This window comes from Squalius cephalus (assembly GCF_949319135.1).
Source record: "Squalius cephalus genome assembly, chromosome: 9".
Lineage (NCBI taxonomy): Eukaryota > Metazoa > Chordata > Actinopteri > Cypriniformes > Leuciscidae > Squalius > Squalius cephalus.
In genome coordinates this window covers 33,492,054-33,517,388 of record NC_137130.1, presented here as the reverse complement: position 1 = coordinate 33,517,388, position 25,335 = coordinate 33,492,054, and the positions used below count along the sequence as shown (strand labels likewise).

Sequence of the window (25,335 nt, the reverse complement as noted above, 5' to 3'; positions counted from 1 at the left end):
GGAATTAAAATAGCCGCACATCATCACACAGCCTTCACCATACCTAGAGATTGTCATGGTTTTATTTCAGTTAGCCTAATAGCTAGTTTGATTTGCATTGAGAGATGATCTTATGGAAAGTACCCCATGCCAATCTCTAGGTATGGTGAAGGCTGTGTGATGATGTGCGGCTATTTTAATTCCAGAGGCCAAGGGAACTTTATCAGGATGCATAGTATCCTGGATCCATGAAGTAACTGGCCTTTAAAAATAAAAATCTGCCTGGCTCTATGGGAATTTAACATAGGGGTGTCCAAACTTATGCACCCTGTATTTTAAGGAAGAACATTTATTTATTTACGATACATTATTCATTCACAAAGAAAATTTGTGTCCTTAAAGGTTGGATTTTTCCTAATTTTTTAAATTAAGGCATTAAGTTCAATTTCCAAAAGATGATTTTTTATTCCTCTTTTTAGTCAATTTTAGCATGGGTGTCTAAACTTATGCATAGCACTGTATATCCAACATTATATAAAGAGGTGGGCGATAATTAGGTTTGGGTATCGTTTGAATTTTAACGATTCCTATTCTGCTTATCGATTTTGATTCTTATCGATTCCTAATTTCGATTCCAATTAGATAAAAAAAAAAAATAAAAAAAAAACTTGGATATCTTTCACATTTAGTCTTATTGCAAAACATTTCATATTAGCTGAATATCATGAACAAAAATTAACCGGCTAAAGAACACTTACACAAATAATGTTTGCCTGTGGTTAAAAAAGACCATAGAATAACAACTAGCCTAACTAATATAAATTACAAGTATTATTAAAGACAAGTAAACACTCAGTAATAATAAAAAAAATAAAAATAATAATAATTTAAAATTAGCAATCGCAACATTTACATTTATGCATTTGGCAGACGCTTTTATCCAAAGCGACTTACATTGCATTTCAAGGTACACATTTACATTCTTATCAGTAACAAACCTAACCCTAAACTGTCACAGCTTACATACTGTATGTAACCTGGTTCCCTGAGAGGGAACGAGACGTTTAGTCATGACGTTAAGGCTATTGAAACGTTTTTGCGTGAGCCGGTGTCTGAAGCACATGTGAAGACCTGCTAATTTTTATTGGCCAACAGCGCGGTCGGGTGATGCTAAGATGATGCCACACTGCTATTAGAGTGGGCTCTGATGCCCCTGCAAAATCTCCAGCACTGAACCAACTGGGCAGTGGACTGGATATATATGGTGCTACAAACACTATGGGCCCTATTTTAACGATCTGAAACGCAAGAATCAAAGGAAAATGCAAGTAACTTTGTGGGCGGGTCTTGGGCGCTGTTGCTATTATACCGGCGGGATAAATGACTCTTGCGCCCGACGCAAATCTAAAATGGGTTGGTCTGAAGTAGCTTCATTATTCATAGGTGTGGTTTGGGCGTAACGTGAAATAAACCAATCAGAGCGACATCTCACATTCCCTTTAAGAGCAGGCGCGCTTGTTCCATGGCGGATTGCTATTATAACGGCGGATTTGCCAAGCGCACACCAGGAGCGGTTCACAGCCGAGGAGACCTAGGTTCTCGTCAGGGCCGTAAAAGAGAGAGAAGTGACATTGTATGGGGATGGGAGAAACCCACCCAAATTAGCTTCAGTTAAACAGGCGTATATAAAAATTTGGGTAAATGTGTAAGCTAGATTTATGCCTATTTTTTTCACATCTTCATGGACACAACAATGATTTCCCTCGTGTGTTAATATTTTTCCTTGTAATAATGTATGGTTTTCTAAAAATGAGAACTGCTACGTCTGTGTGTAGATGAGATAAGCAAAGTACATGCGCGTTGTGCACACGCTACATTGATTATGGCCAAGCATGCGCCCTTAAAATAGCATATGAATAACATGCGCAACGCGCCACTGACTTTAGACTAGGTTTTTCCTGGTCAGTGGCGGAATTGTTTTCTAAACCTGCAAAATAGCACCAGGGAAGGTTTGCGCCGGAACATGCCTCCTCTTTGCGCTGAACCCGCCCCCAGGAGCGCAAGTTAATTTCATAATTTACCGACGTGCGTCTGTGGAGGGAAAAGTCCACTGTGCGCGGGTGCAAAATAGGAATGATACATGCGTCGGTGTACAAAGTCAATTGCGCTGGGTGCGAGATAGAGCCTTATGACTCTCAAGAGATGTAACTTTAGGGCATAAAGTTTCCTAGTTGAGGGAGCTCTAGCTTTAGGATGGTCTCAACAACCTCAGTTGAGAAATCAGAATCTATGAGCTGGTACCCCTCAGGGGCAAGACCCACATGTCCCACATCTCAGGCCTGGGGTGAAATATTGTGCCCCAAGTCTGGGAGAGAAGATCCCTCCTGGTCAGAATCTCCCAAGAGATCCAAGAACCAACTTGTGCTTGCCAGATCAGAGCAACTAGAGACAGATGAACTCCGTCCTAATGAACTCTGGCTAGAACTCCCGGTAGCAGAGTGATCGGGGAAAAATCGTACAGATGTAGCCTTGGCCACATCTGCAGCATGGCATCCAGCCCTAATGGAGCTTGAGGTGTGAGGGCGAACCAGAGTGGACAATGGGTTGACTCCTCTGCCAAATTAACTCCACCACCTCAGGATGGAGTATCCATTCCCCAGGCCTTAGCCTCTGCTTCAGCAGGTAACCTTCACCCTACGAAAGCAAACCTGAGATACTTCCTGTGTTGTAGTAGAATTTCTATATGAAAGTATGCATCCAGCAGATCTATTGTGACAAGCCAATTCTCAGATTGAATTTGAGACACAATATTCTTGGGACCCTTCATTTTCTATGGACCCTTTTGTTAAAAGAGAGTGTACTGTAACTCCTCTCTCAGTAATGGAACCTGCTCTTGCTTCACCATAGTGGGGAGCACACCATCGGGTGCCGCACTCCGGTAAACATGCTGAGTGGAGATTGGGTGGAAATTCTACAAGGGACTGTCCTCTCCCGTAACACCAAATGTGGCGGGGTAAGCGGAGCAGTTCCTGAAGGGCTTAGAGGAAGAGACGAGGCATGACATAGTGATGCCACAATGACTTCCCCAAGGGGGCATGCTCTGGACGCCCTATGACCACCACCTTCAGGGCTTTTGTTTTTTAGCCATCCTAGAAGCAATGGCAGTCCTCAGATCTGTTCTCGCCCGGGCTTTGTGCAACTCCTGGTTCCCCAAGCCCAAGCCACACTGGCCCTTTGCATCTCACTTCTTATTGTAGAGAAGCTAGGGCCTGGCCGGGGCTGGCTTGCAGATTCCACTGGCCCCTGGCACTGGTGCGGGAGGAACTGCCAAAGCGCTGACTAATTGCTTTTTGGCTGCTTAAAACCAGAATTGACTGCATCAATGAATAGGCCAGATGGTGAGACTGGGGCATCCATCAGAAAGTCCTTATCTTTTTTTTAATGCAGAGAGGTTGAGCCACAGATGTGTCTCCATGGCAACCATAGCAGCTATCACACAGCCGATGAAGTGGGCTGTCTGTTTTGTGGCACCGAGAGCTAGATCTGTGACCTGGTGGAGTTCCCTCACTAACTCTTGGTTTACTCCCTCGCAAGATTCCAGGTCTTTTAATAAGAGAACCATTGTAAGCCTTACCCACAAGGCCAGATGTAATTTTATAGGGTTTTGAGGGTAGTGTGGGTCTCTTTAAGTATGACAACAAACCTGGGGATAAATAGCTGGCTAGCGTCTCTTCAACCCCTGGCATAAGCACATATGTGCGATAAGTATGGGCTGGTTAATCACCATTCTAAACTAATGCGATGTGATATTGTAACACAATATCAATAACAATATATTGTAACACACACACACATACAGACAGAGCACAAGCTCCGAAGTGCGTTCTATTTAGTCTCTTCTCACACTTGAATGGATAAATACACCTTACTAGTTTAAACATTCAAGTGATTTTAGACCATTCAAGCACAACAGCATAACACAGTAATAGAAACAAAAGACTTGAGTAGAGCTGAAGACCACCACAGCGGAGCAAATAAAGTTGAGGACCACCAGGGTGGATTTGAAGGTGCAGAAGATCACCAGGGCAGAGCAGGAGACCATTACTGCGGAGCAGGCAGAGTAGAAGACCACCGTGGTGGCACAGGCGAAGCAAAATACCCCCAAGGTGGAGCTGAAGACCACCACAGCAGAGCAGATGGGACTGAAGATCCCCTTGGTGGAGCAGAAGATCACCACAGCGGTGTAGAAGACCATCACAGCAGAGCAGACAAGACTGAAGCACGACAGAGCAGAAGGCCACGTTGGAGCCTGGAATCATGACGGGATTGTCTGAGCTGGATACCACGTCAAAACTGAAACATAGAGCACAGAGAGATTATTGACGGCCTCAATGGCCATAACAGAGAGTTCAAAGAGTTCAAAATCGGCTTCTGTGACCATTACAGGAAGTTTAGAGAGTTCATAATGGGCTAACAGAATCAACAGATACTGTAGCATAGAATGGTCATAATCAGTCTTCATGGTTGTGACTGGGCAAACAATGGGTTCATAGATGGCCTCTCTGATTATGACAGGGTAAGCTGAGCATTCATAGATTGGCTCCTTGGCCATAACAGGGCAGTCAGAGAGTTCATAGATGGCCTCCTTGGCCATAACAGGGCAGTCAGAGAGTTCATAGATGGCCTCCTTGGCTATAACAGGGCAGGCAGAGAGTTCATATTTGGTGTTCTTGGCCATGACAGAGATAACAGGGAGCGAAGCCAGAATAAGTCCTCCCAGAACACAAATGTAAGTAAGAATTTTTTTTTTTTTTTTTTTTTGTTCATTATAAGAATCTGATTGGTGTTTGCTGTCACACTTATAAGGGTTCTAGAGAGAGACTGAAGAAAGAGACAACTAATATACTGGGGCACATGGCCTGCTAGTGTAACAAAATGGATCATTATGAAATAAATCCTAAATTTCACAGGAAGCCAATGTAAAGGTGCTAATATAGGAGTAAAAGGCTCCCTTTTTCTCATCCCAGTTAAAAGCCATGCTGCTGCATTATGCACCAATTGCAGGTGAGCTATAAACTGTCATTTACTTTTTGGTTTTAGTGAGAGACAGAAAAAGTGAACGTGAAATAAGTGAATACACAGCAACACACACAAACACTCCACACACACTGATGCCTTGATACGAAAATGCACACAATTGATTATTTATCAAATCAATCAGCAAGTACACATAAACACACCCACAAGCACACACAGACATATACAAATATACTTAGATTCATCCACTGCAAGCAAAAAAAAGACTCCAATAAGACTTCACTTGTCTTACCTTTTTTCTACATTCTTGCTGCATTGCTCACTTTTACAGTATTAATACATATTATTTTCAAAATCTTCAAAACGAATTCACATACTGTATATGTTTTAACTGTAGTTCATAGCTACTGTATTGTTAAAATATGAGCACTTTTACATTAATTTGTGGCGTTCATTGTAGTGTAAATGGGGAAAAAAATCAAATAAAAATATGAGTTGGCACAGATCTTGTTTTTCAGACTCATTTCTACATAGGAAAAGAGCAAATTGATTTTTTTTATTGATTTTTTTTAATCTGAAGAGGTTAAGGACAAAACACCTTCTGACTGGCCAGGTTACATAGATATGATGTGGAAGGGTCTACAATCAGAACCTCTGCTTAACTCTCATTTAATTTAAGTAAATTATTAGACAGCAGAAGTTTAATGCCATTATGGCACTCACAGACATTGTCTAAAGAACATTTCTTATCTAAACTCGCTGGAAAATTAAACAGAAATTCTTCAGTGTAACAGTGAGATACTGTACTTCCAAAAAATAGACCTCAAAGGAAGCATATACAGGGAAAATAACAGGTCTCAAAATCAGCCCCTGAGGGACACCACATACTTAGAATTATGAATACCCAGAATTATGTGTCTTCACTTTCACAGTAATATTCAGGAGCAGATTAAGGGGTGCACCAGAGGACAAGTAGCTACACATATATACAGTATATAAAATATTTCCAATTGACCTAATGATACAGCATCTCCATAGGCACCTACGGTCTGCAACATCCATTAACTTACAGATGCTTCATCTAATAGTTCTAACATGTTTGACACACAATGTCGCACAACTTTTCTCTGTAAAATAATCATGTGTGACTGATTTTGATGCAGTACTGAAGAGCAGTGCAGGACACTGTTAGCACAGATGCTCCTGTGTGTGACTACTGAAGATACAGTATAAATGGTTGTGTCTCTTAAATACACCCGGTTTATTGATTGCAGAATACTTCACATTAGTCTTTGTATATACAGTTTATGAAGGGATAGATCACCAATGAAAAAAAAACCTTCTACCTTCTTTTAGTCACCTTCATATTGTTTAAAACCTGTATTGTATGATATTTGTTCTTCCGTGAAACACAATAGGGAATGCAGCTCTCTTCCATATAGTGTTTGTCTGTATGTTTTTTAAGTAAATTTAGCATCATTCATGTAATCTGTGTGTGGTTCGCCAGCTAAGCAAAGTGTTAAGAGGTCTGCTGCTCATTCTGTGACTGATGTGAGGAGACCGTCTGCCCCGGTGTTCCTCAAAGGTCTGCAGGATCTCAGAGTTATGGACGGCAGTCAGGTGACCATGACCGTGGAGGTGACAGGTATGAAACAACCTTCAGTTTTTCAATCTAGGAGGAAAGCAGAGTAAGATTAAGTGTAGTTTATTGTCCTTTTGGAAATTCACACATTACAAATACGAACAACATCAAACAACAACATCCCTCTCACAACAACAAAAATCACTGCAATAGATGTAAAATGACAACTTTGATTTATATATATATATATTCTCTGCAAGCTATATATTTAAAAACAGTGGTCACTAAGATTGTAATGCCACTGTTGTCCTGAGCGATTCATTTAAGCATACCATGTTCTAATGCAGGTTTGTAAAATTTAAATTGCGCCAAAATTTCCTAAATCCTTATTTTTCAATAGATTGTGTGTTTTGCTGTGTTTAGTTGTAATGAATGGAATTTCCTTTGTACTCCCTCAAGAGTATGTTTGTGCAGATGATTTGGTTCTAGTGATTATATAATGGTGAGCACTTCCTGTGTAACGACCGCATCTGAGGAGTCTCCTGACTGTGTATTTGCATGAACATGTGACCTCAACAACACATGAACTTGCTGAAGTCACAACAAAGTCTGTGCAGTGTGGCTTGTAAGACTGTTCTTAACTCTCTGTGACGCACTTCTACGCTCCGCTGTTCATTATTCTTTATTTTGTCCCACTGTCCTCCATACATTTTCTCTAACCCAAACTTGCTTAAAATCATTTGCAAGTGTGATGTGTTTTGTATGTAGGTAATCCTGCCCCCGAGGTGGTCTGGCTGCATAATGGAAAAGAGATCCAAGAGTCAGAGGATTTCCACTTTGAGAAGAAGGGCTGTCAGTATACTCTCTTCATACAGGAAGTGTTTCCTGAAGACACGGGCACATACACCTGTGAGGTGTGGAATGAAGCTGGAGACGCTCGGACTGAAGCCTCACTGACTGTACAAGGTACAAATCATACTAAGTACTAACAGCATAACAAAATAGTGTGATCTGCAAATAGATACTGCCGTTGCTTTTTATAATAATATAATAGTTAAATATTGTAAAATAATATTTTGGTTTATTTGGTCACAGAGCCTCAAGATGGAGTTCAGCCCTGGTTCATCACTAAAACCAAGTCTTCTGCCGCCTCCCTGGGTCAACACGCTCTGCTCTCTTGTGCCATCGCTGGTGACCCCTTCCCAGAATTCCTCTGGATGAAGGAAGGGCAGGTAATATCTGGAGGCACTGGCAGTGACTTTGAGATCCTACAGAAGGAGGATGTAGTCTCACTGCTCATCAGGAAAGTGAAGACACATCATGCTGGAAACTATGAGATTCTTCTGAAGTAAGAGTTTTTACACTTGTTTCAAAAAAGATTTACTAATATACTAATACAAAAAACATTCTTTACAGTTTACAATACATTCTCTATATTTTTGGTAAGTTATTTGGTAATGTTGACTCACTTTTAGAACATTACAAAATAAAAATGTACATACTTAAAACATAGTACTCAAGAGGCTTTATTTCACTTAGTGAATAAAAAAAAAAAGAATAATAATTATAGAGTTCCTTTTTTCAAGGTGAACAATACGGATTTTATTTTGTTGATTCTTTATCAATCGAAAACGATTTCAGTCTCCATAACAGTTTCACGTGAAAAGATGTGAAAATGACACTTTACCCAAAATCAAAAAATATTTTTTTTATGAAATGATCAAAAATTACATATCGAGTAATATTGTATGTAACAAAAAATAATGAAATAATATAACTATGAAAATATGAATATTATTTGAAATATAAATAGTTAAATTAAGTATTGATACACCATGGTAGTATTGTAATTATGTTGTAATTAATTGTTTATTGTTTATTTTTTATGAAAAAAAAAAAAAACCATGAGATCCACACATTTAAGTACATGTAAGGTGACATTCTGTCATATCAGAAAGGGTTGTTTTTTTAGTTCTTCATTTACTTTTTCAATTCTGCAGTTTACCATAAATGAACTTCAGTGTTCATAAATCTTCTGTTGCTCTCAGGAATAAAGTAGGAGAGTGCAGGTCAGTGGCCACTCTGCACGTCAGCGAGGACCCCATGTTGTCTGGTGACGATTCTCATAAGCAGTACGTTTTCCTTCTATTCTTGCTCTCCTCTGCCCCAAAGCTATATTTATAGCCTTTGCCCCTTAACCCCTGCGCTAAATCTACATAATATATCTACATAACCAAATGCTCTGTTTATGCTTCCTCACTCAGCTGTGCTGTTGTCTAAAGAGGAGTGTGGGTTAGTCTAGGGGCCCCATTCTGGTCTCATTTCCCTATAAGGCTTCTGAAGTCATCTCTGATGCAACTCTGTCGTGTTGAACTAACTATCCTCTTGATTAAGCTGCTCTCCAGTGTGGGCTGAGCTAGCTGGGGCTTTAAACGTCTCTGTATGTTTTTTTCTCCACTCTTCCTGTGGCAGCCGAGGGGTGGAGAGGACTGCACCAGGCAGGGGAGGACATCCAGAGACTCCCAGCCCTGCAACGTCGTGCTCTGAGCCACTCTGGGACCTCAACAGTCGGACAGATCAGGAAGAAGAGGAGGGGTGTGCCACCCTTGGGCTTCTCAAACGGCGTGTAGAGACAAAGGAACACAGAGAAGACCAAATCCGACAACAGGAGGCTGAACAGATTGACTTCCGAACTGTGCTCGGCCGCAAGGTCAACACTAAGAGTGTCTCTGAGGAAGACCTGAAGGAGATCACGGCCGAGCAGATGGACTTCAGGGGGAACCTTCAACGGCAGATCAAGCCTAAGACGCTGACGGAAGAGGAACGTAAAGTCAACTCTCCACAACAGGTGGACTTCAGAGCAGTACTGGGAAAGAAAGGAACCCCAGCCCCCAAACCTGGTCCTGGATCCTTAGTGAAAACACAGCCCAACAAAAATGAAGCTGTTGACTTTAGATCAGTGTTAGGCAACAAGAAAAAACAGCCAAGCCAGGACAGGAATGGAGAAAGCCACGGTGATAAAGACACCAGAGAAAAGGAAAATGACGTGAATTGTGTGGATGGAGGGATAAAAGTGAAAACAAATTCAGTTGGGAAAAAAGAGCCCGTTTTTACAGAGAAACTGATTGACGTGACAGTACTGGATGGGGAACGTTTGCATCTACAGTGCCAACTTTCATCTGAGTCTCCCGCTAAAGTGACATGGACGCTTGATGGAAAACTCATCAAACCATCCAAATTCATCATTATTGCTAATGAGGGTCAGTGTTGCATTTACAATTTAAAATTACCCAAGTAAGAGGACTAATTTGTTGAAATCTCTCATGGATAAAGTTTGGCATTGTGGTGTTTATCAGGGGCTCTATTATGTTATATGCATGTGTACAAGTTTCAAGCATCAGCAGACCAGAGGTAATCACAGTTTGACATTCATTTTATACAAACAATAAGTTTATATTGAGTACCTGACATTACAGACAGTTGACTTTTGGTCCACTAACCAAAATAGCTCCAAATGAAGCCAATGCTGGACCAACTTTGTGTTCTGCTGAGAAACACAGTGGTTGGCTGAAACGCCACAAACAAAGATGAGCACTTTTAGAATGCCACTTGTCCAATCAGACAAGAGGACCAGAAGCAACTGTTACATAACTGTCATTGAACAGTGGTCACATGACACTCAGCCGGCAGGACTGTGATTGGATGAGTTTATTCAAGATGTTTCATGATGTATTAGGGCTATCAGTAATGATATTAATAAGTAGTTTGAAGCTGTACAGCGAGGGATGTATCTCTGTGGCTTGGCCTCCTGTGTTCTTAATAGCATGCTCATTTTTTCACAAACTCTAGTGAAAAAGAGTTTCACAAACTCTTAATCTGACTCTCATAATCAATGTAGTGACAAATACAAGTTAACCTGTGTACTTGAAGAATATCTGATTTAATATGCATGTGTGGTTTGCAGGAATATTCCAGTTTAAATTCATGTTTAGAAGTACCAAACTCATCTGTCATTGCACATTTGCCCCATAGACATGCCCCACAACTGCTTTTATGGTTAAGGGACCAGTCCAAATGATTTATGTGATAATTTCCAGCATGCAGCAGATACTATCAGTATACTGTAGATTAACTTTCCTGTAAAAGTAGGGGATTCTTCAACCCTCTGAGCATCACTGTTTAATGTGTGTTTATATGTGTGTGTAAGCAGGTGGTCAGTGCTCTCTATCCATTGATAAAGCTCTACCTGAGGATGAAGGACAATATGTGTGCAGGGCAGAGACCAACGAGGGAAAGGCAGAATGTTCCTGTATGGTCCTAGTGGACGGTGAGTTTATATTATAACACTCCAGTACAATAAATGTGTTTGCAGCATGTTTTTCCTGTATCTACTCTATGAAACTCAATAGGATCTCTGAGAGATGAGACGTACTCTAGCCCTATGTGTTAAGAGTGTCTGTATTTTTTGTGTTTAGTAATTTATTTTTTACAACTCAAAGTTTTGAATTGTACAACACAACATAATTATTTCTCTCTCTACTTGAGAACTATGTCAGAACGCTTGGTTTCTTTGAGAATATTATGGTCTGAGTCTGTCTGTTTTGGGCTGGGCAGTATGTCTCCCTCCCTAGAGTCTCTGCCTGGGTTCTGCAGCTTCCGGTAATTACTGACCAGATCAGGCTGCATTGCATCCCTTACATGCCATGTCCTGAGATCTCCTCGTTTCGCTTCGTAGGATATGTCTTTACAGCTGTCTCTGAATCTCTATGACCTGCATAACATGTTTTGACAATCATCTCTGGATCTCTGTTTGACTTTACAGGTCATGTCCCAATGACATCTCTAAATTTCTGTGTCCTGCTTTGCTGGACATGTCCCTGCAGTCGACTCTAGATCCCTCCGTCCTGATTAAATGACATGTCTCTTTCTTCTGGTTTCCAGGACATGTCTTTACAACCATTTATGGATCTCTCTTTTCCACTTTAGAGGATGTGTTTAACTGTCTTTGGATGCATTTATCCTATTTAACAAGACAATAAAGCCATTTCTAGATCTCCCTGTCAGGTTCAAAAGATCTCAAGATCTCTCTGTCTTACTTGACAGGACATCTTCCCACAACCATATCTAGATCCATTTGGACAGGCTAGCATATTCAAACAGTGATCTCTTGTTTCTGTTCTGCTTTACAGGACATGTCTTACCAGTCATATCTAGATTTCTCTGTCCTAATGAACATGTCCCTACAGCTCTTTCTATGTCACTGTTTTGCTTTCCATGTTATGTCCTCACAGCTGTTCATTATAATTTTGTCCCACTTTACAAGACTTGATTCTACAGTCATCTCTGTTCTGCTTAACAGGGTCATGTCCAATTTCAATATTCTTTCCATTTTATCCACTGTAGATCCCTGTGTACTGTTTCTGTCATCCATCTCTAGATCTTAGTGTCTTGCTTTCCAATACATACCCCTGCAGTCAACAAGTCCCTACAGCTATCTCTTTATCTTTGTTGTGGTTTCCAGGACACGTCTTTACAGCTGTTCATAGAACTCTGTGTCCCACTTTAAAGGATGTGTTCCTTAAGCAGTGTCCAGATTTCACAATCCTGCTTTACTGGGCATGTCCCTACTGTTGTGTCTAGATATCTCGGTTATGCTTTACAGGACATCTCCCTATAGCTTCTCTAGATCTCTAGGCATCTCTTTCCTGCTTAACAGTGACAAAAGGTGGCATGTTAGTTTTATTTAAAGGGATAGTTCACCCAAAAATGAAAATTCTGTCATAATTTACTCACCCTCATGTCGTTCCAAATCTTTGGAACACAACTAGAGATCTTTTTGGTGAAATCTGCAAGATTTCTGTCCCTCCATTGACAGTTACGCAACTACCACTTTGACGCTTCAAAAAGTTCATAAAGAGATTGTAAAACTAATCCATATGAATCAAATGGTTTATTCCAAATTTTCTGTATATACATGATCACTTTATATGATAAAAAAATTGAATTTAGGCTTTTATTCAAATATAAACATTGATCAGTGAACATAAACAGAAGCTCAACCGAACCTGCTTGACACGCGATAACAAACCTCTTCTGGAAGCTTAACCATACTGCGAAACACGAGAATGAACCTCATTGGTTCTTGGAGCACAAGAATGAACCTCACTGGTTCTTGCGGAAGCTCAAACGTGCTGCTTAACACGAGAATGAACTTCATTGGTTCTTGCACGTCAGGCCAACATGTTTGCTTCTGCTATTTTAACTGTCAAATTCCACTTTTAAACTCAGGTTTGTCATTTTGACCTTTATCTTGGTCTTAGCAATAAGTGGCAATGAAAGAATGACAATAAACTCTCGAAATAGTTAATTAGCTTAGATATTATATTTGGAACTTTTTTAGTGTGCAGAAGTTGAAGAGGAGGCATAATATGCTGCTTTCATGGGGGTCACATGAATTTGATTCTAATTTTGCTCTCTGTATTTCTTTCTCTCTGACTGTCTGTGTTCAGATCCCAGTGTCTCCACACCAGCTGATAAGCGGAGCAGGAAGCCCTCTACCCCGACCACAGAGAGTGAGTTTCCAAAATATGTACTTCCTTTTTTATATCCCAATATGGAGTGGCGTGGGAGATGTGAACCTTTCCCACTGCTGTACACACACACGCACACACACAAACTTTTAAGTTGCTTGTAGCTTTTGTAGACAATTTCACTCGGGATATATTTTACTAAGAATAATTACTTATTAAATTACTTTGTTCTAGAAGAGAAAGAAAGAAAGAAAGAAAGAAAGAAAGAAAGAAAGAAAGAAAGAAAGAAAGAAAGAAAGAAAGAAAGAAAGAAAGAAAGAAAGAAAGAGAAAGAAAGAAAGAAAGAAAGAAAGAGAAAGGTCACTGGTCAAAAGCCTAGCAGGAAGCTCTCCATTTGATTTCTGATAAGGTTAATTAGAGTGAATTTAGCAATTTTCTGCAAAGTTGTTCAATTGTTAGAGATTATGTTTAGTTGGTTGCTACTTTTTGCTGTAAATATATCTTGCTTAAAATCAGATTAAAAATCACACACAAACAAAGACATCCATCTGCATGTAACCTAGTTCATACATATCTGTAGATTCAGGGAAAGATGAAAACTAGTGAATAGTTTTCCACTCTCTATCTGGACACTTTTGTAAAATAACGTTTTAAGCTGGACTATTATTGTTAAAGATTTAGCCTTTGCACTATTTTCTATTGCTGCCATATGGTCTTTGGTTTTGCATCCTCCAAAAGTTGTAGTATGGTATGAGACTATATAGATGAACTATGGTCCGTGTTCACTGGTGAACCAGTCATTCACTTCTCACACTCTTCGTCAGTTGAGTTGTTTGACAAAGGCTGCTGGATAGCTGACTTTGACTGATTTTTAATGTTAAACAAACTCAGTGAGCAAAAAGGAGAATGAGGGGTGAACAAAAGTGTTTTAGAGATATAAAGAGAGAATATAAGGAGATTTCTGACAGTAGAGCAAGAGAGATCATGACTTTTAACTGCATGACTGCTTGGCAAAACCCACTTAGATTTCCATGTATGGGCTCAGTTAAGACTCTCTCTCTCACTCTCCGGACCACGAGGAGTGTTGTATGAGTTTTCTAACATCAATGTTTTTAACATGCCTGACATTCTCGAGAATGTTTTGTGAAGCTTTTGTATACTAGTGGGTCTACTTTTCGCCTACTCTTTTAGCAGACTCTTTCGAAATGGCTGAAACTGAGACTGTTGAAACTGTTGATATGTGCACATGAGAACTGTCGCATATGTTTTTCTTTATTCTTAATAGAAAGGAGAAGTGAGAAAGGTATATTTACAAAGGTTTTCTCAAAGGTTACAAGCAAATTCTGCTAAGAAAAAAGGAAATCACCCTTCCATGACATTATTTGTTTGTGATGCAGGTTAATGTGTTGCATGATGCATATACTGTACGTACTTGCAAACAATTTGAAAGGTACTTTAGAGTATTTTAGTTTTCTGTTGTAACATGCGATATGAAGTCAGTGTATCAGAATTATTTTTGAGAATGTTTGGCTGGCAAACTTGAGGTGGTCTTAATGCACCTGCTGTCTAGTATCAGTATTGACCTGATATCAAATCAGTTACTTACAATGTTTCCAAAATGGTAAAAATGGGGTCAAATGTGTAGACAGTAGACATTGAGGTAGCTCACTAGATTTGGAACACAGCGATGATGAGCCCTAATTTTACAACTTTAATAGTTAACCACCATTAGTCAGTTAGTCAAGTTTGATGCTTTGTTTTAGAGGGGCAGTGGATTTTACTCATTTATTAGGAAACTATATTCAAAACTGTGTCCAAGTTATCTGGGTATTTTGTGCTGATTAGCTTCTGTCATGAAAAGATAATACACAAGTGAGCTGCCAATGGGTGAAATTAATAGTTTTCCAGAAACCATCTGTTTAAACAATAACAGAATGTTTACATAATACTCCGGCATGCATTTATGTTGTAATGCACATGCAGTTGTTGTGGATGGACCTGCAGAACCAGATTCCTCAAAGGAGAGATGCAGCAGTACATTTGTAACAGCACTGAACGGATGCAGATATGCTTTTAATGTTGTACATTTCCTCTTGTCCACATGTGAACATCAACAAGGCTGCAATAAAAGATTGATAGTGATTTTGGAGCAACTGAAGGTTTAGGTAGGTCCTACATTATAAGGGGTTACACTGAGTCATTGAGTTGTTTGCAGTCATGGAAAATCTGTGATTAAAAATCATGAAGCTATAAAAATAAGCAGTGGTGTCTTGGATGATGGAAAATTCTAACCTCCAAAGCACCTCTGAATCGCTGGTGGAAATTGAAAACCCAATTGGTGTCCTTAAGGACTCTGTGCTTTCATGACCAGTTCAGAAACAACCACTGCAACTTACGTCATGCTTGTTACATTCCTCTGTTCTAATGGCTTATATTTGTATCTCTATGCTATTAGTTGTGCTTGTTAGGAAAGCATCACTGTTAGCATTGAATCTTTAACCTAACTAAATATTAAACTTTGCCTTGTAACTCACCTCACCCTGTATGTTTATGGTACCAACATGTACAAATACTTCAGTCATCAAAGATAGAAAAAAAAAAAAAAGTTTGTCATTGTTTGCTGTAAGCTAGTCCTGCAGCGCACTATCAGAGCTCCTTTGAAACCTTCATCCTCCCCCAGCTCCACATGCCTAGATCTACTATTGGATTTATGTATGTATGATCTATGTATATTTATGTATTTTTTCTTTTGTTTCTGGGTTTATTGTGTTGCTACATTTATTTTTCCCTGTTTATCCTGTCGCAACACTCTGTTGCTTTGTGTTAGTATTTTTTTGTTTAAGTCATAAAAAACAAACATTAGATACAGTTGACATTGTATCTATATTGGGGTGTAGTTTAGCGTTAAGAAAAAAAACATAATGGTTTCCACAGTTACTAATTTAGTTCTATATAAAGGCGAAAAAAATCCACAAACCTGTCAACTCAAAGAAAGTAAAAGAAGACTGCTAAATTCTCCCTTGTGAAAAAGAAATGTGCTCAATTGTTTTGAATATGCACTTTTAGTCTACAGTTACAAATTTAGTTCTATATAAAGGTGAAAATTTCAACAACAAAAAAAAAAAATCCACAAACCTGTCAATTCAAAGAAAGTAAAAGAAGACTGCTAAAAACTCCCTTGTGAAAAAGAAATGTGCTCAATTGTTTGACTTTTAGTCTACAAATCTTAAAAGTATATTTAAAAAAAAACTGTACTTGCAGATAATATAATATAAATAAAATAATAAGGCCACTTTTGTGTGGATAAATTATGTAATTGTGATTAAATTATTCTTTCTTTTGATCTCACTAGTTTTTCAATATGGTCTCTTTAATATTCATAGGTTTCTGTACATGTAAAGAAGTGTGCTTAATTGTAAGAGTTCTTCAAAAGTACCTTTCGCTTTAAGCCTGATGCTCTTCCATGCATCTGGACTAACTACAGATTGTCGTCCTTGCCCAGACAATTGCCTGCCGGTAACAACATGCAATGCTTTCTGAATCTATCTCACTGGTAGCGATCAGCAACATACCTCATTGTTTAATTCGAATGTCTTGCATCGTCACTTTGCACTTCTGAACTGTCGATCAATCTCGGACAAAGACCCTTATCTTAATGAAACTATCATTGACAATAAGCTTGATATTTGTCTTCTCACTGAAACCTAACAAGTTCCTGGCGATTTTCTGCAATTAAATCTACTCACACCGGAAGGATAAAAGTATCTGTCCAGAACTTGACGGCAGAGGTGGACAGTAACAAAGTACATTTAGTTGAGTACTGTACTTAAGTACACTTTTTTGTTTTTTCTGGAAACTTTTTACTTTAACTTCACTACATTTGAAAGACACATACTGTATCATACTTTTTACTCCACAACAATTCTGTCAAGGTCCTTGAGTAGAATGTAGAACGTCAGTCTGGGGATGACATTGGTTGGAAATGAAAGTCGGGTTGACGTCAGAACCCAACGTCGGATTGACGTCAACATCCAACGTCGGACAGACATTGGATTTTGGTTGGAAATGAAAGTTGGGTTGACGTCAGAACACGACTGATGTTGGTTTCTGACGTCAACCCAATTTTCATTTTCAACCACAATACAACGTCTGTCCAACGTTGGAGATTAATGTCAATCTGGCGTTGGATTCTGACATCAACCTGATTTTCATTTTCAAAGTTGGGTTTGATCTTCTAAATGTGAATTTTGTCATTGTTTTGGAGCACACTAGCTTATAGATAACAGTAAGTCTAACATATTCATACTGAAAGCCAAAAAACTTTAAATAGGGCACTATTTGAGGGAACAGCCATTTGTGTGTCCGAAACCATTGTGGACGTTATTGAGTGCACTTATTCAATCTCACATTCAATCCCACAATATTGGAACTGTGTTCTAGAAATAAATTTGATATTGATATGAGGGTAGGTAGGCAGGCATAGATTCAGAGGCATATAAAGTACTGTAAGTATTACATACAACAATGCAACAATAATAAAACAATGCATTGACATTTCCTTTTTACTTTTGATACTTAAGTACTTTTAGAAACAAGTACTTCTGTACTTTTACTTAAGTAAAAATCGATCTTTACAACTTTTACTTGTAACAGTGTTACTTTTGGAGCTGTAAAAATCTAAATTGGGTCAGGCCAATCACATCGTGTATAGAGTAGGGGGGGCGGGCTTGATCAGTAGGACGTCAAATGACGACAGAGTTGCGACGGTTCCCTGCAACTTGAAAACAAAAAATGGCGGCTGCTGCTGGCGAACAACGGTCTTTCGAATCGGCTTTGGCCGCGACTCTGGAGGACTTGGAGTTAAGTTTTTCTTTGAGAAAAGAGCAAAGAACGGCACTTAAGTCATTCTTAAAAAAGGAAGATGTGTTCGTAGATTTGCCGGCCAGATTCAAAAGTTGAATCTATCAACTAACGTTAGCTCCGCTGTTGGGAAAACACTCTGGTTGGTTGAAGCGCTGTCCTATTGCGTGCAGAGTGAATTTGAAAGACAGCCGTTTATCCCGCCCCTCGGATTGAGCCGTGTCTATGGTGAGTTGCCAGACCTAACATCTTGATGTAGGTCTGGCTTGCCAGGCTATATATAATGCATTTTACTTCAAATAATCTAAATGTTGACTTTCAAAAGTAGGCGCGTCAGAAGGCTTTTCACTCTATTTTGGTTCATTTTTGGTGTGAGCCAGAAAGATGTTCAAGGAGACTGAGACGCACTAAAGCAGCTCATCATGTTGTTTTGTTTATTTTTTAAAGGCATGACATTTTGTAGTCATTTTGAATGTACACAAATAAAAATATAAATTTTACTGTTTCGAATGACAGAGTATTAAACGACAGAATATTAAGTTATTTCCCCTGCTGAGCAACAAATCCAAGTGATGGCGCCGGCGCATCGCTCGCTCACACAACATCTAGGCTATTATCAGTTCACTTCTGGCATTGCTAACTTGACATCGCAGCCTGTTCATTATTAAAATAAAACACAGTCAGACAAATATATAAAAAGTTATTCTGCTTAATTTAATTGGTATTTTGTACAGTATAAAGGCTGTGCTGCACAGTCCTACTTGCTGTTATTCCAAACTCATTTCCCTTGCTGTGAAGGTGATGATTTAGCCTATACGTGTATATTGGGACTCGACTGAAGTATGAAGCCTTCTTTACATTACTAGTTAGCATCCAAATGTTTCATTGCAAATATGGAAACTTTGGACCGAATGTCCGTACAGTTTCAGTTTCAATTCAAATAAATTTGTTTAGGCTTGGCGTTTAAAATAGAATAAATGTTGTTTACAATAAAGGACACAATAGGCTATTATTATAAGCTATTAGGTTATATTTTTATTATACGTGGCTACTTATTTTTCATACTTGTTGTTTTCTGAATACCATTCATTTAAGGATTTGACATAGGCTACAGTAAGGGGAAGTAAAGTATGCATAGACCTAGCCTATATGTTATTAATAGTGTTTATAATGTTAATGTTGTATTTGGAAGAGCTTGATGTGCTACTCTCATCCTTCCCTGAGGATGGTACTCCTCTCGTTGTTCTTGGAGACTTCAACATCCACCTAGAAAAACCTCAGGCTGCTGATTTCCACACTCTGCTTGCCTCATTTGACCTCAAGCGAGTATCTACTGCGACTACTCACAGATCAGGTAATAAATTGGACCTTATCTACACACGCTACTGCTCCACTGACCATACACTGGTCACTCCACTGCACACCTCAGATCACTTCCTCCTCACTCTCAACATCAACCTGCCACGGAACACAACACACACTCCTCCACAGGTCACCTTTCGGCGAAACCTACGCTCACTCTCACCCTCTCGTCTATCCTCTCTGGTCTCATCCACACTTCCTCCACCTGATCAGCTTTCAACACTAGATACTAACAGTGCAACTGATAATCTTTTCTCCACTTTAACATCCTGCTTGGACACCTTCTGCCCCCTTTCCTCCAGGCCAGCCCGCGCCACACCCTCTGCCCCCTGGTTATCTGATGTTCTCTGGGAACATCGTTCGAAACTCAGGGGTGCAGAGAGGAAGTGGCGCAAATCAAAAGATCCTACTGATCTTGGTCTTTATCAGTCCCTCCTCTCTTCCTTCTCTGATAATATCTCTACTGCTAAAATGACTTACTATCACAACAAAATTAACAATTCTTCAGACTCTCGCATGCTTTTCAAAACCTTCTCCTCTCTTCTCAACCCTCCTCCTCCTCCTCCTTCATCAACACTAAAAGCTGACGATTTTGCTACATTCTTTATAAATAAAACAACCTCCATCAGCGGCCAATTTAGCAATCCACAAATTGACACACACACTTTTCCAGCTAACACGCACTCTCTACCCTCCTTCTCTCTACTCTCAGAGACAGAAGTCTCCAATCTCCTCCTTTCCAATCGCCCTACCACCTGTCCGCTTGATCCTATTCCCACTAACCTACTTCAAGCCATTTCATCCTCAGTTGTACCCACACTCACACACATCATAAACACCTCTCTTCACACTGGTACCTTTCCCACAGCATTTAAGCAGGCTCGTGTAACCCCACTGCTTAAGAAACCCACTCTAAATCCAGCACATCTGGAGAATTACAGACCAGTATCTCTCCTTCCATTCGTCGCGAAAACACTTGAGCGAGTTGTTTTCAACCAGATCTCTTCCTTCCTTACACAGAACAACCTCTTGGACAACAATCAATCTGGTTTCAAAAGCGGACACTCAACTGAGACTGCCCTGCTCTCAGTAATTGAAGCTCTGAGACTGGCAAGAGCAGCCTCCAAATCCTCAGTTCTCATCCTGCTGGATCTGTCTGCTGCCTTTGATACAGTTAACCACCAGATCCTCCTGTCAATCCTAAAGACGAAGGGCATCTCGGGAACCGCACTCCAATGGTTCAAGTCTTACCTCTCAGGTAGGTCCTTTAGGGTTTCGTGGAGGGGTGAGGTGTCTAAGACACAACATCTAGCTACTGGAGTGCCTCAGGGCTCAGTGCTTGGACCACTTCTCTTCTCCATCTACATGACACCACTAGGATCTGTGATTCAGAAACATGGTTTTTCCTATCACTGCTACGCTGATGACACACAACTCTACCTCTCATTCCAGCCCGACGATCCGACGGTAGCTGATCGTATCTCAGCCTGCCTGACAGACATTTCTGGCTGGATGAAGGACCACCACCTTCAACTAAACCTTGCAAAGACAGAGCTACTCGTGGTCCCGGCCAACCCAACACTTCACCACAACTTTACCATTCAGCTAGACTCGTCATCCATAACTCCATCTAGATCAGCCAGGAACCTTGGTGTGGTAATTGATGATCAATTGAACTTCACAGACCACATTGCAAGAACTGCCCGGTCATGTAGATTTGCCTTATACAACATTAGGAGGATCAGACCCTTCCTATCAGAACATGCTACTCAACTCCTTGTCCAAGCGCTTGTTTTATCCAGACTTGACTATTGTAACTCTCTCCTGGCTGGTCTTCCAGCTTGCACAGTCAAACCTCTGCAACTGATCCAGAACGCCGCAGCTAGAGTGGTCTTTAACGAGCCGAAAAGGGCACACGTCACTCCTCTCCTCACAAAATTGCACTGGTTGCCAGTTGCCGCTCGCATCAAATTCAAGTCACTGATGTTTGCCTACAGAACAACCACTGGTTCTGCTCCCTTTTACTTTAACTCTTTACTTCAGACTTATGTGCCTTCCAGGAACTTGCGCTCTGCAAGTGAACGGCGTCTTGTGGTGCCATCTCAAAGAGGCACAAAATCTCTTTCTCGGACCTTTACCATGACTGTTCCCTGCTGGTGGAATGATCTGCCGAACTCAACCAGAGCGGCTGAGTCCATAGCCACTTTTAAGAAACGGCTGAAGACACTTCTTTTTCGACAGCACTTGATCCAGTAATACTAACACTTTCTCTCTACTACTCTATTCTGTTCTATAGCATAAAAAAAAAAAAAAAAATTGCGTTGAATTAAACTGAGAAGGGTCATAGCACTTGCATTTTGTTGTCCTACTGCTAGTTTAACTGCTTCTATTGTTCTCATTTGTAAGTCGCTTTGGATAAAAGCGTCTGCTAAATGAATAAATGTAAATGTAAATGTAATGTATTTTATTTACCAGTCTTTTACACTATTTCTGAATAGGCTAATAATAAAATGCGTTTGTTTCCCTCTCAAAATGACCGGTGCGCTGCGCACAAGCGCACATCTTTGAGATATAAATTAATACATTTTAATAAAACACAAGGCCTACATCATAAAACTCAGAAGAGTATGTATTTTAATATCTCTGTTGTTCTCTGTTCTCCGGTTGTTAAATAGTCAGTCTGAATGACAGTTCATGCGTTTTATTATATAGTCAATGCATTATTCTTTTCTTTTTGTATTAGTGTTAAAAATATTTAATTTACAACTAATTATATTGATTTTTATCTTCATTTATTATTTAAAAAAAAAAAATGACTGGGCGAGGGCGACCATGGTAGGCTAACAGCCGTCATTTACCCTGCATACCCAGCTGATGCAAAGCGTAGGTGAATTTATATCTACAAAGACGAAAGCTCTGTCTAGTCTATTCCCCAGTAAGGGTTGTGTCAAACCATTTGTTAGTCTGGTTGTTTGATGGAAAAAAAGATGAAATGTAGTTGCAATAATAGAAATCGAATATTCAAGCTGTTTATTAATTTTTCTACCTCAGAATGAAAAAACGAAAAATCAAGCTGAATTCTTGTTTTTCGTTTTTTTGGAAAAAAATGAAAAACCGAAAAAGGAACTCTTTTCTTATTTTTCTACTTTCAATATTAAATAAAAAACGACTGAACAAATGATACACGGATTTAATCAGACTCAGAATGTTAATTTTCCTACTCATACGCATCCTTGATTTGATCTGTACATCAGGGGTTGATATCTCTTCCATCTCTTCTTCTGACACTGATATCTCTGATCATAAATTTATTGGTTTTAGCCTAAGCTTGCCTAAGCATAAAAAATGTCCTATGACTTTTATATCCTATCGCAATCTCAAAGCTGTTGATACTGCATCATTTTGCACCACCATTGTTTCTTTTAATCTTTCTGATGTCTTTGATTTCTCTTCTCCCTCCCTGATATTATCTAACTATCACTCCATCATTTTTTAATTTTGCAGGAGCATGCTCCTGTTAAGACCAGAAGTGTCCCTTTCACCCACCCTTCTCCTTGGTACACCCGCGAGCTTCGTATCCTAAAGGCTACTGGTAGACGGCTTGAGCGTCTTTACAGGAAAACTGGCCTCACTGTTCACTATTTAGCTTTAATTGAGCATCTCATAAAATACAAATCTGCTTTGAACTGGGCTCGTTCTAGTTTTGTCTCTGCCACAATTAACAAATCAAGCAACAGGCCAAAAGCATTATTTAACACAATAGACAAGCTCATCAAGCCTCCATCCCATGATGCTCTAGCTTCAGCTGAGCTTTTCTGTTCCTTCCTTATTCACTTGCTAGAAAAGACAGATGCCTTCCACCGGTGATTCTCTAATGATGCTACAAAGCTTAGCTATTCGCCAAATCAATCTGGTCAGTCCCTGACTTTCTTTTCTCTGACTACTCCATCTTCTGTTTCTGAGTTAATTTTGAGATCCAATCCATCATCCGGTCGACTTGACCCTGCTCCTACTTCTCTCCTGAAACTTTGTCATTCTGTCATCTCTGCACCTATTTCTCATTTTATCAATGCATCTCTTACCTTTGCTTCATTCCCTCTGCCACTCAAAACTGCTGCAGTTACCCCTGTTCTCAAGAAACCTAACCTTGATCCATCAGTTCTATATAATTATTTCAAATTTACTTTTCTAGTTGAAAATAATCTCTTTGATCCTGGTTTTCGCCCACTTCATAGTACTGAAACTGCACTTGTTAAGGTAGTGAATGTTCTACTACTTTCTGGTGACTGGTTCTCTGTCTATACTTCTGCTACTTGACCTCAGCTCTGCCTTCGAAACAGTCTCCCATGAATTACTTATTTCTCACCTCTCGGATGTGGGTATTTCTGGTGCTGCTCTTTCTTGGTTTTCTTCCTATCTCTCTGACAGACAATTCTACGTTTCAGCTCAGGATTTTCGATCACCTACTGTCCCGCTGAAGCAAGGTGTCCCCCAGGGATCCGTTCTCGGGCCATTATTCTTCATAATATACTACCTCTGGGTCAGATCTTACACATCATTGTTTTAATTATTACTTTTAGAATGCATTTTAGAATGGATTTTTATCAATTTTGGATTATCACATCCAAATATACACTATCTGTACACCTTCTCTACCAGCTCTATCTGCCCAAACTGACAAAATCTCTGCTTGCGTGCATGAAAAAGATTGGCTCAATTCAAATTTTCTGAAACTAAACATGGACAAAACAGATAATTTTTATTGTAAGTCCGTCACTCGCTAGCAATATTCCTACTGATTTCGCCTGTGGGATTGATGGTTCTCACATCAAACCATCAAGTACAGTTAAAAATATAGGTATTATTTTTGACTCCTCTCTCCTTTCAGGCTCATATGAACTCTTATCACCAAATCTGCATTCTTTCAACTACGTCGCACTGCCCAGCTCCGTCCCTTCATCAGTGTCAAAGACGCTGAAACTGTCATCCATGCATTTGTCTCATCACATCTTGATTACTGTAATGCCCTTTTCATTGGTTTACCTTCCAGCTCCATTTCCAGATTACAATATATTCAAAACTCTGCTGCTAGAATACTTACCCATGTGTTCTGCTCGCGTCACTCCAGTTTTGTATGATCTCCTCTGGCTCCCAGTGGCCTACCGTATTAAATACAAAATTATTTGCACGGCTTGGCTCTCCCTATATTTGTAACCTGCTCCTCCCCTACACCCCGACTCGGTCAGTGCGATCTTCTGACTCTGGCCTTCTCTTTGTCGCTCGGTATCACCTCTCTTCAATGTGGGACAGGTCATTCAGTGTTGTCGCACCTAAACTATGGAATTCTTCACTCTGTTGTATTAATAATATTTCTGAATTTAAATCATTACTCAAAACTCACTTATTATCTGAATGTTATCATTCTTAAGTTGTGTTCTGTATTTCGTTGTATGCTGCCTTGTCTATATAATGCTCTTTTACTGTTCTGTATTCTTGTTAGTCTAACCTACTTACTATTGTTCGTCATCATTGATTTGTCACCTATGTGTAACATTGTACGTTGCAAAGCATCCTTGAGCACTGGAAAAGCGCTATATAAATACAACTTATTATTACTTAATTTGCACTTGTAGTATACTGTCCCTAAACCTCAATAGTATCAAAAGTATTTTGCAATACATGAACACAATAAGTACATTGTATTAAACTATTAAAAAAAAAAGAAAAATTACGTAAGTACAGTACATAGCAGTAAAGTCATCTAATATAAAGTATGACCATATATTTAAAAACACGATTTACAAGTTTCAAGAGAAATTACATTAAAATGACATTTTAGTACAACAAATTGTACATATCAATATTGTACATTTGACAATAAATAAATAAAAAACTAAAACAATAAACAACTTAATTATGAAATTACTTACTGTATAAATATACTTAAGTCTTAACTAAGTGGGTCAAAAAACACTTTAAAGTTCA

General features: G+C 39.5%; 1 protein-coding gene across 1 annotated transcript in view; it reads left to right on the top strand.

Annotated features, from left to right (window-relative positions):
- mylka (myosin, light chain kinase a) overlaps positions 1-25,335 on the top strand; it is a 114,832-nt gene that overhangs the window by 67,245 nt on the left and 22,252 nt on the right. Inside the window, exons 12-18 of the mRNA XM_079880243.1 lie at positions 6,524-6,661; positions 7,367-7,564; positions 7,694-7,946; positions 8,647-8,730; positions 9,071-9,858; positions 10,809-10,925; positions 13,108-13,170. Coding sequence (XP_079736369.1) covers positions 6,524-6,661; positions 7,367-7,564; positions 7,694-7,946; positions 8,647-8,730; positions 9,071-9,858; positions 10,809-10,925; positions 13,108-13,170 — 1,641 coding nt within the window. The remainder of the gene's footprint in view (positions 1-6,523; positions 6,662-7,366; positions 7,565-7,693; positions 7,947-8,646; positions 8,731-9,070; positions 9,859-10,808; positions 10,926-13,107; positions 13,171-25,335) is intronic.